The 17542-nt window shown below is 34.1% G+C and overlaps 3 protein-coding genes across 3 annotated transcripts; all 3 read right to left on the bottom strand.

Annotated features, from left to right (window-relative positions):
* Positions 1-2651: 2651 nt before the first annotated feature.
* LOC113324858 lies at positions 2652-5778 on the bottom strand. The gene is made up of 2 exons (XM_026573144.1): positions 3958-5778; positions 2652-3540 (listed from the first exon to the last, which is right to left on the bottom strand). Exons 1-2 carry the CDS (start codon positions 4009-4011, stop codon positions 2890-2892), a joined length of 705 nt encoding a protein of 234 aa, XP_026428929.1. The 5' UTR covers positions 4012-5778; the 3' UTR covers positions 2652-2889.
* A 1387-nt stretch (positions 5779-7165) lies between these two features.
* On the bottom strand, positions 7166-10292 carry LOC113324848. The gene is made up of 2 exons (XM_026573135.1): positions 8472-10292; positions 7166-8054 (listed from the first exon to the last, which is right to left on the bottom strand). The coding sequence occupies exons 1-2, from the start codon at positions 8523-8525 to the stop codon at positions 7404-7406; spliced, it is 705 nt and encodes a 234-aa protein (XP_026428920.1). The 5' UTR covers positions 8526-10292; the 3' UTR covers positions 7166-7403.
* Positions 10293-11679: 1387 nt separating this feature from the next.
* LOC113324845 lies at positions 11680-14344 on the bottom strand. The gene is made up of 2 exons (XM_026573130.1): positions 12986-14344; positions 11680-12568 (listed from the first exon to the last, which is right to left on the bottom strand). Exons 1-2 carry the CDS (start codon positions 13037-13039, stop codon positions 11918-11920), a joined length of 705 nt encoding a protein of 234 aa, XP_026428915.1. The 5' UTR covers positions 13040-14344; the 3' UTR covers positions 11680-11917.
* Positions 14345-17542: the final 3198 nt, after the last annotated feature.

Genomic DNA, 17542 nt, shown 5'->3' with positions numbered 1-17542 from the left:
TCTGACAGTCCTGGTAGTTGATGTCTAAATTAACTGATGCGGAGGCTTGTTAATTATAAAAATAATCTGTCTGCTCTAAGTGCCATTAGGGGAGAAAGTTTAGTGAAAAATAAACCAACTACGAGTCATGGTTTTCCATATGCTCTTTATTGAAGAACTATCAGTCCTGATTCTAATGCACAATTTCTACCAATATTTCTCACTTTTCTTCATCGTATGTCTAGTTCTTCTCCGCGTGTTGCACGGGTATAATAGACCTATCAATAAGATTAACCAATGTTACCGTTCAAAAAAAAATCACATAACCAATGTTAAATGAAGATGTGGATGTTCTAAGTCCGTGAATCTAAAGTATTAGATTCCTTATTTCTTTCGACATAAAATGATGCACAACAAACTCAATCTAAAAGTATGCCCACACAGTGCGAGTAGTTTGATAACTTGCAAAATAAATCCACGACAAGAGTCATGCTTTTGTTAATTAATGACACCGGAATATTAAAAATACAGTATACTTAAATAATGGGGAAAAATATTTCTAGCCCAATTTTGAACTTTTTAATATTAGGAATCCGCCGTTAAGATATCCTATATTGTAAACTCAAAATTAGTTTTAGAATTACCAGTTACCTTTTACAATAATATTAATCTTAATTTTTATTAGTAATTATCCAATTTTGGTCTACAGTGAAAAAAGGCAAAAACCTATAATTTAGGAAATCCCAAAAATCAAGCTAGCCTGGTTTAAGGAAGTCTCCCTAAAATAACTACTTTGACCACTGACGGACCTACAGCTGGGCTAACCCGGGATTTAGCCCAGGTAGTCGTCACAGCCCAACAACATAAAAATTGAAATGCTATACTGGACCAAGGCTATTAAACCCAGGCTGAGAAAAAATTAAAACTTCTTGGCTATTATTCCTTTAATTCTACAAAATACCTAAAATGTTTCCCCGAATTTATTCTTTATTACTCCTTTGACTCTTATTCCATTTATTCAAAAAAATCCCTAAAATCTCTCCCCAAAACTATTCCTTTTAAATCCCCAAAATTATTCCTTTTTACTTCTTTTGTTTAATTTCCATGCCCGGTTCAGTGTGAAAATTCTAGTTTTCATGATGTAGTGATAATTGTATTCTTTTCACATAATTAAAGGCCAGATGTGAAAATCTAGTTTTCATAATATAGTCATAATTGTATTTTTCACATATAAAAATAAGGAAATTCTAATTTAAGAATATAGTGATAATTGTATTTTTCACCTATGAAAATTATACTTTTCACAATGTAATGATAATTGTATTTTTTACGTATAAAAATTCTACTTTCCAGAATATAGTGATAATTGCAAATTTTCACATATGAAAATTCTACTTTTCACAATGTAGTGATAATTAGAAATTTTCACATGTCAGAATATATTTATTGAGAATTTTAATTATCATCAGGTCGTTGAGTATGTAAACTAGTGGGAGTTGTATTTTTTTCACTTGAACATGAGTGATAAAAGAATATCCAAACAAAGAACGTCAGGATTTAAGAACATAATTGTAGCAAAAGGAGCTGATCTGCATGTTGGCTGAAAATACTTGAGCAACAACGGCCTTTTCTCGATGATGAATGTTTTGATTCTAAATTCAATCAATGGATCCAAAACAAAAAATGCTTGTTAGGTGTCGTACGTAGAAGGTGTTTTTTTTTCCCCACTTCTTAATTAAACAACGGTAGAAGTATGGCTGATAATACCAACGCGTATATGAAAATGGCTTTTGGGTCGCTAAACACATAATTTTCAAAAGACGGAGAAAGAACCTGGAAGTGGAGAGATTCGATATCCATTCATGATCTCTTTAGAATTTAAAAACAACAGACCTACTTCCACAATGAGCATGAAATAAACCTTAAGCCATTCAAGACTTTGACATCTTTTCTTCTCAATGATCAAATGAAAAAAAATCTAACAATGGAAAACAAGACCAGAAAGAGATATTTATTAGCCGGAGAAGATTTGGAAGAGAAACAATCGTAATAAGATTTTTGATTGATATAGGGAGTGAAAAGTGGAAAGATTTTTGAGAAGAAGAAAAGTCAACATGAAATATAAATCTGCAAAATCAATTCATTACCGAAAATAATGCAAGCAATTAATGCGGAAATATTTTCTTCAATATATTTCTTAGTCAAATTAATTCACCGTCAAATTTGGTAAATATTTTCTTTCACTACTACCAAAAATATCGCCCACGCCTAATTGACCGTAAATCAATGAAATTTTTTAAAATTCTGTTATTAGTATATATAATATATAAGGGATAAAGGCTAATTTAGTCTCACATAAAATATGGAAACTAAATTCAATCTAAAACTAGTAATCTCAACCGTACATCTTGTGTTTTGGGCTAAGAATATATACTTTTTTATTGATGGGTTTCTAGAAGTGAGAGGAACCAAACACGGATTCTGTTACCACAAATATCAAGTAAGCAGTCAAGTATGCTTTGTGTTCCTTATTATTTCATACCACATCAAGTATTATGCATGCAGTAAACAAAAGAGTGAAACCAGAATAATCTTTTATTTACCGTGTTCAACCTTAGTAACGTAGAAATTGTGTTAATTTGTTTTTTTTTTTTTTCAGGAAAAGGGATATATTAAAAAAGAAAAAGGAAACAAGAATATTTACAGAAGAACCCAGCAAGGGAAAAAAACTTCAATTACAAAAGAATCACCACGTCCCAGTTATTTGTGATTTGATCCATCGAGAAGTCACGAAAAATCTTCGTATCCATACTCCACAAATAGATATTCAGCTTCACTGCATTCACCAATTCATTTTTGGAATTAAATCTTCCTTCATGCACCATGTTGTTTCTCTCCGACCACAGCACCCTAAAGATCGAGAATGGAAGAAGCTGCGCATACTATTTTCTTCCTTTGAGAGACCCCATAAGCACTCCAGATCAATATCAAATCTTTAATATCTTTTGGCAAGACCCACGGGAGTTGTAGAGAGGTAAGAAAACTGCACCAAATATGGCTTTCCCAACTACAATGCAAAAAAAAGTGCTCGACTGTCTCCACCTGTGTATTACTAAAAACGCAAAGATTGGATTGTAGTTGCAGTCCCTGGATTTGTAGCATACTCCGAATTGGGATAGAGTCGTATAATGAAGCCCAAATAAAAAACAGCACCTTTGGAGGAACAAGCTTGGTTTTTAGAATTCTGTTGTACTCCCAAACCACGTTTGTCTCTGTAAGTTTAATATAGATAGATTTCGCTGTGCACTCACCTTCATATCTATCTTCTCTGACAGTTTCTAAAATCACATTCCTTAGGTCAAATTTAATCTCCAAAAGATCAATTCTCTCCGCCGGATTTAACATCCTAGAAAACTCAAAATTCCAAGTACTATTCGTCATGCTTGCAACTGTTGCATTCTTCTTCCTTCTTATCTTGTAAAGCCTTGAATATTTTTCTTTGAACGCTTTCTTTTCGATCCACCAATCATGCCGAAACCATAGTGATCTACCACTCTTCACCTGTATAGAAACCGAGTCAAAGAAATCTGAATTAATTAGCCTTCAAAATTTCAAACTACATGTTTCTTACAATTGCTTGACTAATGTGACTTGGGAACACCAACTCATTAGCTGCCATAGTTTTTTCGCACATTAACTTCCTCCACCAAGATGTAGTCTCATTGCAATACCTAGCGTGCCACTTTTCCAAAAGGGATCTATTTATCATCCTTAAGCTTCTAATTCTCAGACCTCTTTTCTTCACTGGTTTACAAGCTGAATTCCAATCAACCCAACTCATCTTTCGATTTTGACCATCTCCACCCCTTCAAAATCTTCTCATTATCTTATTAAGCTTCTTCTCTACATTCACTGGTAAAAAGTATAAAGATAAAAAGTATGTAGAAATACTTTCAAGACAGTTTTTATTAAAATCACCTTACCATCCTTAATCAGAAATTTCCATTCCCATGGCGCCATCTTTTTCTCCATTTTTTGAATGACTACGTCTCAAATAGCTATATTCCTCCTGTGTTCTCCAATTGGCATGCCAAAATAGGTAATTGTAAATAAATCAACCTTGAAACCAATCTCTAAATAAAGCTCCTGAACTACATCATCCGCCCCTATACTTGTCACGGAACTTTTCTCTAAATTAAGATTAAGACCAGTCAGCACCTCAAAAATTAAGAGAATTATGACAAGTATTCTTACCTCCTCTTTAGAAGCATTGAGAAAAATTAATGTGTCGTCCGCAAACTGAAGATGTGAAACAATGGAACCGCCCTCCATCATCTGAAATCCACTAATCATGTTCCTTGCCACTTCCTCATTAAGCAAAATAGACAAAACTTCCACCACCAAAAGGAAAAGAAAGGGTGACAGCGGATCTCCCTGCTGAATCCCTTTTGAAGGTTTAATTCTATTAGTAGTTGTCACGTTAACCAAAATTGAAAATTGCGCTCCTATCACACAGCAACTAATCCATTTCATCCATTTTTCACCAAACCCATTCTTTTTTCAGAATTGCAAACAACGAAGGCCAGCTAACATTATCGAACGTTTTTTCCATATCTGTCTTGCAAGGAATGTCGGTATTTTTCTGTCTCAATTTACCGTCAATTAATTCATTTGCTATTAATATGCCGTCTAGAATCTGTTTATTTTTGATAAAAGCACCTTCTTCGTTAGAAACTAAACCATACATAACTACCTTCATCCTTTCCGCGAGAAGCTTAGCTATTATCTTGTAGAAAGTACTTATGAGACTAAGAGGTCTAAAATCCTTCACCGTTGTTGAATCTTCTTTTTTAGGAATTAGTTTAATATAAGACATGTTGAGACTCCAATCCAGATTACCTTTGTTGTAAAAATCATTCACAACTGCCATGATGTTAGAGTCAGCCTTTAGAAAGCTCCATCCATCTTTGTAGAATTCTAGATTAAATCCTTCTGGACCTCTCAGCTTTAGAAAGCTCCATCCATCTTTGTAGACTTTAGAAAACTCAAATCCATGATGGAAGTCTATTCACACCACACTTCTTTATTGCACTTAGAACCTCCTCCTTATCAAATTTCCTCTCTAGCCAAGCATGTTGCTCTTCATCACTGCTCTTGAACGTCATATTCTCAAAAGAAGGGGAAACCAAAGAAGAAGTTGTAAATAACCTTTCATAGTAGTTTTGAAGCTCCAGTTTTATTGTATCCTGATTAAACACGTCAGCACCTGCAACCTCAATTTTCGTCATACAATTCCTCCTTTTCTTCGCGTTTGCAATGCTATGGAACTACTTCATGTTCTTGTCACCTTCCTTAAAACCCCTCACAGCCCAACAACATAAAAATTGAAATGCTATACTGGACCAAGGCTATTAAACCCAGGCTGAGAAAAAATTAAAACTTCTTGGCTATTATTCCTTTAATTCTACAAAATACCTAAAATGTTTCCCCGAATTTATTCTTTATTACTCCTTTGACTCTTATTCCATTTATTCAAAAAAATCCCTAAAATCTCTCCCCAAAACTATTCCTTTTAAATCCCCAAAATTATTCCTTTTTACTTCTTTTGTTTAATTTCCATGCCCGGTTCAGTGTGAAAATTCTAGTTTTCATGATGTAGTGATAATTGTATTCTTTTCACATAATTAAAGGCCAGATGTGAAAATCTAGTTTTCATAATATAGTCATAATTGTATTTTTCACATATAAAAATAAGGAAATTCTAATTTAAGAATATAGTGATAATTGTATTTTTCACCTATGAAAATTATACTTTTCACAATGTAATGATAATTGTATTTTTTACGTATAAAAATTCTACTTTCCAGAATATAGTGATAATTGCAAATTTTCACATATGAAAATTCTACTTTTCACAATGTAGTGATAATTAGAAATTTTCACATGTCAGAATATATTTATTGAGAATTTTAATTATCATCAGGTCGTTGAGTATGTAAACTAGTGGGAGTTGTATTTTTTTCACTTGAACATGAGTGATAAAAGAATATCCAAACAAAGAACGTCAGGATTTAAGAACATAATTGTAGCAAAAGGAGCTGATCTGCATGTTGGCTGAAAATACTTGAGCAACAACGGCCTTTTCTCGATGATGAATGTTTTGATTCTAAATTCAATCAATGGATCCAAAACAAAAAATGCTTGTTAGGTGTCGTACGTAGAAGGTGTTTTTTTTTCCCCACTTCTTAATTAAACAACGGTAGAAGTATGGCTGATAATACCAACGCGTATATGAAAATGGCTTTTGGGTCGCTAAACACATAATTTTCAAAAGACGGAGAAAGAACCTGGAAGTGGAGAGATTCGATATCCATTCATGATCTCTTTAGAATTTAAAAACAACAGACCTACTTCCACAATGAGCATGAAATAAACCTTAAGCCATTCAAGACTTTGACATCTTTTCTTCTCAATGATCAAATGAAAAAAAATCTAACAATGGAAAACAAGACCAGAAAGAGATATTTATTAGCCGGAGAAGATTTGGAAGAGAAACAATCGTAATAAGATTTTTGATTGATATAGGGAGTGAAAAGTGGAAAGATTTTTGAGAAGAAGAAAAGTCAACATGAAATATAAATCTGCAAAATCAATTCATTACCGAAAATAATGCAAGCAATTAATGCGGAAATATTTTCTTCAATATATTTCTTAGTCAAATTAATTCACCGTCAAATTTGGTAAATATTTTCTTTCACTACTACCAAAAATATCGCCCACGCCTAATTGACCGTAAATCAATGAAATTTTTTAAAATTCTGTTATTAGTATATATAATATATAAGGGATAAAGGCTAATTTAGTCTCACATAAAATATGGAAACTAAATTCAATCTAAAACTAGTAATCTCAACCGTACATCTTGTGTTTTGGGCTAAGAATATATACTTTTTTATTGATGGGTTTCTAGAAGTGAGAGGAACCAAACACGGATTCTGTTACCACAAATATCAAGTAAGCAGTCAAGTATGCTTTGTGTTCCTTATTATTTCATACCACATCAAGTATTATGCATGCAGTAAACAAAAGAGTGAAACCAGAATAATCTTTTATTTACCGTGTTCAACCTTAGTAACGTAGAAATTGTGTTAATTTGTTTTTTTTTTTTTTCAGGAAAAGGGATATATTAAAAAAGAAAAAGGAAACAAGAATATTTACAGAAGAACCCAGCAAGGGAAAAAAACTTCAATTACAAAAGAATCACCACGTCCCAGTTATTTGTGATTTGATCCATCGAGAAGTCACGAAAAATCTTCGTATCCATACTCCACAAATAGATATTCAGCTTCACTGCATTCACCAATTCATTTTTGGAATTAAATCTTCCTTCATGCACCATGTTGTTTCTCTCCGACCACAGCACCCTAAAGATCGAGAATGGAAGAAGCTGCGCATACTATTTTCTTCCTTTGAGAGACCCCATAAGCACTCCAGATCAATATCAAATCTTTAATATCTTTTGGCAAGACCCACGGGAGTTGTAGAGAGGTAAGAAAACTGCACCAAATATGGCTTTCCCAACTACAATGCAAAAAAAAGTGCTCGACTGTCTCCACCTGTGTATTACTAAAAACGCAAAGATTGGATTGTAGTTGCAGTCCCTGGATTTGTAGCATACTCCGAATTGGGATAGAGTCGTATAATGAAGCCCAAATAAAAAACAGCACCTTTGGAGGAACAAGCTTGGTTTTTAGAATTCTGTTGTACTCCCAAACCACGTTTGTCTCTGTAAGTTTAATATAGATAGATTTCGCTGTGCACTCACCTTCATATCTATCTTCTCTGACAGTTTCTAAAATCACATTCCTTAGGTCAAATTTAATCTCCAAAAGATCAATTCTCTCCGCCGGATTTAACATCCTAGAAAACTCAAAATTCCAAGTACTATTCGTCATGCTTGCAACTGTTGCATTCTTCTTCCTTCTTATCTTGTAAAGCCTTGAATATTTTTCTTTGAACGCTTTCTTTTCGATCCACCAATCATGCCGAAACCATAGTGATCTACCACTCTTCACCTGTATAGAAACCGAGTCAAAGAAATCTGAATTAATTAGCCTTCAAAATTTCAAACTACATGTTTCTTACAATTGCTTGACTAATGTGACTTGGGAACACCAACTCATTAGCTGCCATAGTTTTTTCGCACATTAACTTCCTCCACCAAGATGTAGTCTCATTGCAATACCTAGCGTGCCACTTTTCCAAAAGGGATCTATTTATCATCCTTAAGCTTCTAATTCTCAGACCTCTTTTCTTCACTGGTTTACAAGCTGAATTCCAATCAACCCAACTCATCTTTCGATTTTGACCATCTCCACCCCTTCAAAATCTTCTCATTATCTTATTAAGCTTCTTCTCTACATTCACTGGTAAAAAGTATAAAGATAAAAAGTATGTAGAAATACTTTCAAGACAGTTTTTATTAAAATCACCTTACCATCCTTAATCAGAAATTTCCATTCCCATGGCGCCATCTTTTTCTCCATTTTTTGAATGACTACGTCTCAAATAGCTATATTCCTCCTGTGTTCTCCAATTGGCATGCCAAAATAGGTAATTGTAAATAAATCAACCTTGAAACCAATCTCTAAATAAAGCTCCTGAACTACATCATCCGCCCCTATACTTGTCACGGAACTTTTCTCTAAATTAAGATTAAGACCAGTCAGCACCTCAAAAATTAAGAGAATTATGACAAGTATTCTTACCTCCTCTTTAGAAGCATTGAGAAAAATTAATGTGTCGTCCGCAAACTGAAGATGTGAAACAATGGAACCGCCCTCCATCATCTGAAATCCACTAATCATGTTCCTTGCCACTTCCTCATTAAGCAAAATAGACAAAACTTCCACCACCAAAAGGAAAAGAAAGGGTGACAGCGGATCTCCCTGCTGAATCCCTTTTGAAGGTTTAATTCTATTAGTAGTTGTCACGTTAACCAAAATTGAAAATTGCGCTCCTATCACACAGCAACTAATCCATTTCATCCATTTTTCACCAAACCCATTCTTTTTTCAGAATTGCAAACAACGAAGGCCAGCTAACATTATCGAACGTTTTTTCCATATCTGTCTTGCAAGGAATGTCGGTATTTTTCTGTCTCAATTTACCGTCAATTAATTCATTTGCTATTAATATGCCGTCTAGAATCTGTTTATTTTTGATAAAAGCACCTTCTTCGTTAGAAACTAAACCATACATAACTACCTTCATCCTTTCCGCGAGAAGCTTAGCTATTATCTTGTAGAAAGTACTTATGAGACTAAGAGGTCTAAAATCCTTCACCGTTGTTGAATCTTCTTTTTTAGGAATTAGTTTAATATAAGACATGTTGAGACTCCAATCCAGATTACCTTTGTTGTAAAAATCATTCACAACTGCCATGATGTTAGAGTCAGCCTTTAGAAAGCTCCATCCATCTTTGTAGAATTCTAGATTAAATCCTTCTGGACCTCTCAGCTTTAGAAAGCTCCATCCATCTTTGTAGACTTTAGAAAACTCAAATCCATGATGGAAGTCTATTCACACCACACTTCTTTATTGCACTTAGAACCTCCTCCTTATCAAATTTCCTCTCTAGCCAAGCATGTTGCTCTTCATCACTGCTCTTGAACGTCATATTCTCAAAAGAAGGGGAAACCAAAGAAGAAGTTGTAAATAACCTTTCATAGTAGTTTTGAAGCTCCAGTTTTATTGTATCCTGATTAAACACGTCAGCACCTGCAACCTCAATTTTCGTCATACAATTCCTCCTTTTCTTCGCGTTTGCAATGCTATGGAACTACTTCATGTTCTTGTCACCTTCCTTAAAACCCCTCACAGCCCAACAACATAAAAATTGAAATGCTATACTGGACCAAGGCTATTAAACCCAGGCTGAGAAAAAATTAAAACTTCTTGGCTATTATTCCTTTAATTCTACAAAATACCTAAAATGTTTCCCCGAATTTATTCTTTATTACTCCTTTGACTCTTATTCCATTTATTCAAAAAAATCCCTAAAATCTCTCCCCAAAACTATTCCTTTTAAATCCCCAAAATTATTCCTTTTTACTTCTTTTGTTTAATTTCCATGCCCGGTTCAGTGTGAAAATTCTAGTTTTCATGATGTAGTGATAATTGTATTCTTTTCACATAATTAAAGGCCAGATGTGAAAATCTAGTTTTCATAATATAGTCATAATTGTATTTTTCACATATAAAAATAAGGAAATTCTAATTTAAGAATATAGTGATAATTGTATTTTTCACCTATGAAAATTATACTTTTCACAATGTAATGATAATTGTATTTTTTACGTATAAAAATTCTACTTTCCAGAATATAGTGATAATTGCAAATTTTCACATATGAAAATTCTACTTTTCACAATGTAGTGATAATTAGAAATTTTCACATGTCAGAATATATTTATTGAGAATTTTAATTATCATCAGGTCGTTGAGTATGTAAACTAGTGGGAGTTGTATTTTTTTCACTTGAACATGAGTGATAAAAGAATATCCAAACAAAGAACGTCAGGATTTAAGAACATAATTGTAGCAAAAGGAGCTGATCTGCATGTTGGCTGAAAATACTTGAGCAACAACGGCCTTTTCTCGATGATGAATGTTTTGATTCTAAATTCAATCAATGGATCCAAAACAAAAAATGCTTGTTAGGTGTCGTACGTAGAAGGTGTTTTTTTTTCCCCACTTCTTAATTAAACAACGGTAGAAGTATGGCTGATAATACCAACGCGTATATGAAAATGGCTTTTGGGTCGCTAAACACATAATTTTCAAAAGACGGAGAAAGAACCTGGAAGTGGAGAGATTCGATATCCATTCATGATCTCTTTAGAATTTAAAAACAACAGACCTACTTCCACAATGAGCATGAAATAAACCTTAAGCCATTCAAGACTTTGACATCTTTTCTTCTCAATGATCAAATGAAAAAAAATCTAACAATGGAAAACAAGACCAGAAAGAGATATTTATTAGCCGGAGAAGATTTGGAAGAGAAACAATCGTAATAAGATTTTTGATTGATATAGGGAGTGAAAAGTGGAAAGATTTTTGAGAAGAAGAAAAGTCAACATGAAATATAAATCTGCAAAATCAATTCATTACCGAAAATAATGCAAGCAATTAATGCGGAAATATTTTCTTCAATATATTTCTTAGTCAAATTAATTCACCGTCAAATTTGGTAAATATTTTCTTTCACTACTACCAAAAATATCGCCCACGCCTAATTGACCGTAAATCAATGAAATTTTTTAAAATTCTGTTATTAGTATATATAATATATAAGGGATAAAGGCTAATTTAGTCTCACATAAAATATGGAAACTAAATTCAATCTAAAACTAGTAATCTCAACCGTACATCTTGTGTTTTGGGCTAAGAATATATACTTTTTTATTGATGGGTTTCTAGAAGTGAGAGGAACCAAACACGGATTCTGTTACCACAAATATCAAGTAAGCAGTCAAGTATGCTTTGTGTTCCTTATTATTTCATACCACATCAAGTATTATGCATGCAGTAAACAAAAGAGTGAAACCAGAATAATCTTTTATTTACCGTGTTCAACCTTAGTAACGTAGAAATTGTGTTAATTTGTTTTTTTTTTTTTTCAGGAAAAGGGATATATTAAAAAAGAAAAAGGAAACAAGAATATTTACAGAAGAACCCAGCAAGGGAAAAAAACTTCAATTACAAAAGAATCACCACGTCCCAGTTATTTGTGATTTGATCCATCGAGAAGTCACGAAAAATCTTCGTATCCATACTCCACAAATAGATATTCAGCTTCACTGCATTCACCAATTCATTTTTGGAATTAAATCTTCCTTCATGCACCATGTTGTTTCTCTCCGACCACAGCACCCTAAAGATCGAGAATGGAAGAAGCTGCGCATACTATTTTCTTCCTTTGAGAGACCCCATAAGCACTCCAGATCAATATCAAATCTTTAATATCTTTTGGCAAGACCCACGGGAGTTGTAGAGAGGTAAGAAAACTGCACCAAATATGGCTTTCCCAACTACAATGCAAAAAAAAGTGCTCGACTGTCTCCACCTGTGTATTACTAAAAACGCAAAGATTGGATTGTAGTTGCAGTCCCTGGATTTGTAGCATACTCCGAATTGGGATAGAGTCGTATAATGAAGCCCAAATAAAAAACAGCACCTTTGGAGGAACAAGCTTGGTTTTTAGAATTCTGTTGTACTCCCAAACCACGTTTGTCTCTGTAAGTTTAATATAGATAGATTTCGCTGTGCACTCACCTTCATATCTATCTTCTCTGACAGTTTCTAAAATCACATTCCTTAGGTCAAATTTAATCTCCAAAAGATCAATTCTCTCCGCCGGATTTAACATCCTAGAAAACTCAAAATTCCAAGTACTATTCGTCATGCTTGCAACTGTTGCATTCTTCTTCCTTCTTATCTTGTAAAGCCTTGAATATTTTTCTTTGAACGCTTTCTTTTCGATCCACCAATCATGCCGAAACCATAGTGATCTACCACTCTTCACCTGTATAGAAACCGAGTCAAAGAAATCTGAATTAATTAGCCTTCAAAATTTCAAACTACATGTTTCTTACAATTGCTTGACTAATGTGACTTGGGAACACCAACTCATTAGCTGCCATAGTTTTTTCGCACATTAACTTCCTCCACCAAGATGTAGTCTCATTGCAATACCTAGCGTGCCACTTTTCCAAAAGGGATCTATTTATCATCCTTAAGCTTCTAATTCTCAGACCTCTTTTCTTCACTGGTTTACAAGCTGAATTCCAATCAACCCAACTCATCTTTCGATTTTGACCATCTCCACCCCTTCAAAATCTTCTCATTATCTTATTAAGCTTCTTCTCTACATTCACTGGTAAAAAGTATAAAGATAAAAAGTATGTAGAAATACTTTCAAGACAGTTTTTATTAAAATCACCTTACCATCCTTAATCAGAAATTTCCATTCCCATGGCGCCATCTTTTTCTCCATTTTTTGAATGACTACGTCTCAAATAGCTATATTCCTCCTGTGTTCTCCAATTGGCATGCCAAAATAGGTAATTGTAAATAAATCAACCTTGAAACCAATCTCTAAATAAAGCTCCTGAACTACATCATCCGCCCCTATACTTGTCACGGAACTTTTCTCTAAATTAAGATTAAGACCAGTCAGCACCTCAAAAATTAAGAGAATTATGACAAGTATTCTTACCTCCTCTTTAGAAGCATTGAGAAAAATTAATGTGTCGTCCGCAAACTGAAGATGTGAAACAATGGAACCGCCCTCCATCATCTGAAATCCACTAATCATGTTCCTTGCCACTTCCTCATTAAGCAAAATAGACAAAACTTCCACCACCAAAAGGAAAAGAAAGGGTGACAGCGGATCTCCCTGCTGAATCCCTTTTGAAGGTTTAATTCTATTAGTAGTTGTCACGTTAACCAAAATTGAAAATTGCGCTCCTATCACACAGCAACTAATCCATTTCATCCATTTTTCACCAAACCCATTCTTTTTTCAGAATTGCAAACAACGAAGGCCAGCTAACATTATCGAACGTTTTTTCCATATCTGTCTTGCAAGGAATGTCGGTATTTTTCTGTCTCAATTTACCGTCAATTAATTCATTTGCTATTAATATGCCGTCTAGAATCTGTTTATTTTTGATAAAAGCACCTTCTTCGTTAGAAACTAAACCATACATAACTACCTTCATCCTTTCCGCGAGAAGCTTAGCTATTATCTTGTAGAAAGTACTTATGAGACTAAGAGGTCTAAAATCCTTCACCGTTGTTGAATCTTCTTTTTTAGGAATTAGTTTAATATAAGACATGTTGAGACTCCAATCCAGATTACCTTTGTTGTAAAAATCATTCACAACTGCCATGATGTTAGAGTCAGCCTTTAGAAAGCTCCATCCATCTTTGTAGAATTCTAGATTAAATCCTTCTGGACCTCTCAGCTTTAGAAAGCTCCATCCATCTTTGTAGACTTTAGAAAACTCAAATCCATGATGGAAGTCTATTCACACCACACTTCTTTATTGCACTTAGAACCTCCTCCTTATCAAATTTCCTCTCTAGCCAAGCATGTTGCTCTTCATCACTGCTCTTGAACGTCATATTCTCAAAAGAAGGGGAAACCAAAGAAGAAGTTGTAAATAACCTTTCATAGTAGTTTTGAAGCTCCAGTTTTATTGTATCCTGATTAAACACGTCAGCACCTGCAACCTCAATTTTCGTCATACAATTCCTCCTTTTCTTCGCGTTTGCAATGCTATGGAACTACTTCATGTTCTTGTCACCTTCCTTAAAACCCCTCACATTCGCACGCTGATAGGGCATTCTAGCTCTAGTAACTTTCACAGTATTCAACTTCACCAACAAGCTAGCTCTATCATTACCCATGCACCTCTAAGAGCTGAGTTGTCTCTTCAATCAAGTTTAAACCCTTAATCTTCGCCAACATATTATCTTCTTCCTTTCTGACATTACCTAACACCTCCCTACTCCAGTATTTTATAAAAAAAATCAGATTTTGTAACTTACAAAATAAAACATACCCTGGTGTACCCATGAAGACCATTGAATTCCACCATTTCTCCACCAGTTTTATGAAGTCTGGATGTTGCAGCCAGTGATTTTCAATTTTGAAGATATAATAGCTTCGAGAGTCTGGCATCAAGTCCAACATAAGTGCATTATGGTCAGAGATTGTTCGAACCATCGCAGTCTGTGTTGCACCCCTGAACTTAACATCAAAAAAAGAGCACACTAAGAATATATCTAGCCTGCAAAGAGTTGGGTCAGCATGTTTGTTGCTCCAAGTATAAGGACCACCATAAAGAGGTAAATCTAATAACTCTTTCTCCGCAATGAACTCATTAAGAAAGTTCATATTACTAACGTCTTCACCTGGTTTATTCCTCTCCTCATCACTCCGCACCGAATTCAGATCACCTGAAAAGCACCAAGCTTCTGATTACCAATTTCTGATCTCAGCCGGATCCCTCCAAAAAGCTTCCCTCGTATTAAAATCACAAGGAGAATAAACATTGGTTACAACAAACTTAAAACCATTAATTTTAAATCGAAAAGACAAGATATCATTCAAACCCATTCTCTTGTCTAGTAAATCCAGCTGCGCGCAGTCCCATATAGTTAATAAGCCACCACTATTGCCAACACTTCCCTGTGGTGGTATGAATTCCCATACAAAATCAGGATCGTACCACAGTTTTCTCACAAACCAGCTTGAAAAGTTTTGAATTTTAGTTTCTTGAATAGAGCACACCATACATATGTGAGCAGCTATCAAGTCTTTCACAACAATATGCTTGTCATAAGTATTCAAACCTCTTATATTCTAAGAGATTATTTTTGAACCTGAAAAGACGAGGGTACCCAAATACACCACAATCTTTTATTTTGATCACAACCTATACAAGACCCACTTTGTATAAACCTCTTGGAGATACAATCACTCAAGGAATATTTCAACACAGTGTCCACTTGATATAGGGTTAGTCCGGACTGGCCTAACTCGTGAATTAAATATCAAAGGAAAGTGGAGAAAACCAATACACTTTGTGTGATTGTCTATGGATATGAAATCGATACAATACAACAACAAAGTGTTCACTTGATAATAGTACGGTATAACCGAAACCTTATAAGATAAATATCAAGTTCCTAGTTAACATACAAGTGTAATTACTTTAATTATAATATAAAAACAATTATAATGCGTAAATAAAGTAAAACACACACCAGAATTTTGTTAATGAGGAAAACTACAATCTTGTAGAAAAACCCCGGGACCTAGTCCAGATTTGAATACTCAATGAATTAAGACGCTACAAAAAGTAAACCTGCAACTTTGTGTAGACAATACTAAGTAAACTAAAATCCTAGTTACTCAGCTTCAGCAGTATTCTTGTTTTAATAATATTTAGCAGAACCGAAGTTCTCTATAGATATTTGTTTTGATAATATCTAGCAGAACCGAAGTTCTCGATAGATATTTGATACTAGATATCCTAGCATAACAGGTGTTCTCTTTAGGATTTAAATCTAATATATCTTATTAATGGTTCAATCTTTAAAGACAAGATTCTTTTGGATCGTATTCCAAACAGTAAAGGATAAACTGTGTGGTAACAAAAATCACTTTATAAATCACCATACCGAAATATATGATATAAGCACAGTTAAGGATCTTCTATTTTTAAGACCTGCTACCAGATCTGAAGTTCCTCGGTTACAAGATCAAACAAGACAATGATTACCAAAATAATCAGTCTTGATTACAAGGTTTATGATAAAATCACAAACTACTTGTTGATCTTAAAGAGGGTTATGTTTATTGAAAATAAACAACCTCTTTAATCCCGGAAAATCAAGTCACAGAAAGTTACACCAAGATCAAAACTCAAGAACAAAAGTCTTCAAATCTTCAAAGTCTTCAATCTTCGATTTAATCTTCAAAGTAACAACCTGCAACAAAAAAGTTGATTCCTTATTGATTTGTCACACAGAACGGAGTCTGTTAACAGTGGAAAATCAATGAATCTATCTTACGGATCTATAAAAGCTTAGATCCGTAGAAACGTTAAATCCTTGATCTAGTTTGAGTGAGCCTTATATCAGAAGAGAAGGTTCTCAAGAATAAACAAACTAGGTGCAATCAAAGATTCAACAACCGTTAATCAATCAAATCAATAATCAAAAACTAAAATAGCAATGCAATCATCTAGTTTCCCACCAACGGTACTAATAGAGCTTCTTGATCCCACATAAGTCTTTAAGTGAACGGTCGTAAGAGATTTCGCCTAATTAGGGTACTTTCCTCTCCGAATAGGCGGATTCACCAGTAACAACACAACTAGGTATTTTTGCTGGATCTTAGGATAGTTTGCTATATATGCAAACTTAGGTATTTATAAATCAAGGAAGTTTGGACACCAAGGAATTTCCAAAACCGAAAATGTTCTCAAGATATGCAATAAATAACGAAATTCGGTTTTCATAATTCCTGTAAATAAGATGCTCAAATCTTAATGTTGACATTATTCACGTATCCTCATTAACCATATATATATTCGGTATCTAGAATAATAGAAAATTCGAAAAGATATTTTTAGATAAATTTTTGTGTCAAAAACACAAAACGTGCTCAGATTGGGTTGAGATTTCTTGTGGCCGATTGCACCATGTTCATAGGATCGGTTCCCCCTTGTTTCACATGTCCATAGGGTTGGTTCCCACATATTTATAGTATAAACTTATATTCGGTTGCACATGATCATACCATCTCAGGTGATTACTTAAGATCGGTTTCACTAATGAAAGTCATACCAATACAAAAGTCAGGCATTATGATTAGTTTTACCAAGATACATAAACATGTTTATGAACGGTTATACTAATCACACATATTGGTAGTTCAAAAGATATGCAATGAATAACAATACCAATAAGCCTAGCGATTTCC

Source organism: Papaver somniferum, chromosome 1 (genome assembly GCF_003573695.1).
Source record: "Papaver somniferum cultivar HN1 chromosome 1, ASM357369v1, whole genome shotgun sequence".
Classification (NCBI taxonomy): domain Eukaryota; kingdom Viridiplantae; phylum Streptophyta; class Magnoliopsida; order Ranunculales; family Papaveraceae; genus Papaver; species Papaver somniferum.
This window is presented reverse-complemented; position numbering and strand designations above follow the sequence as displayed.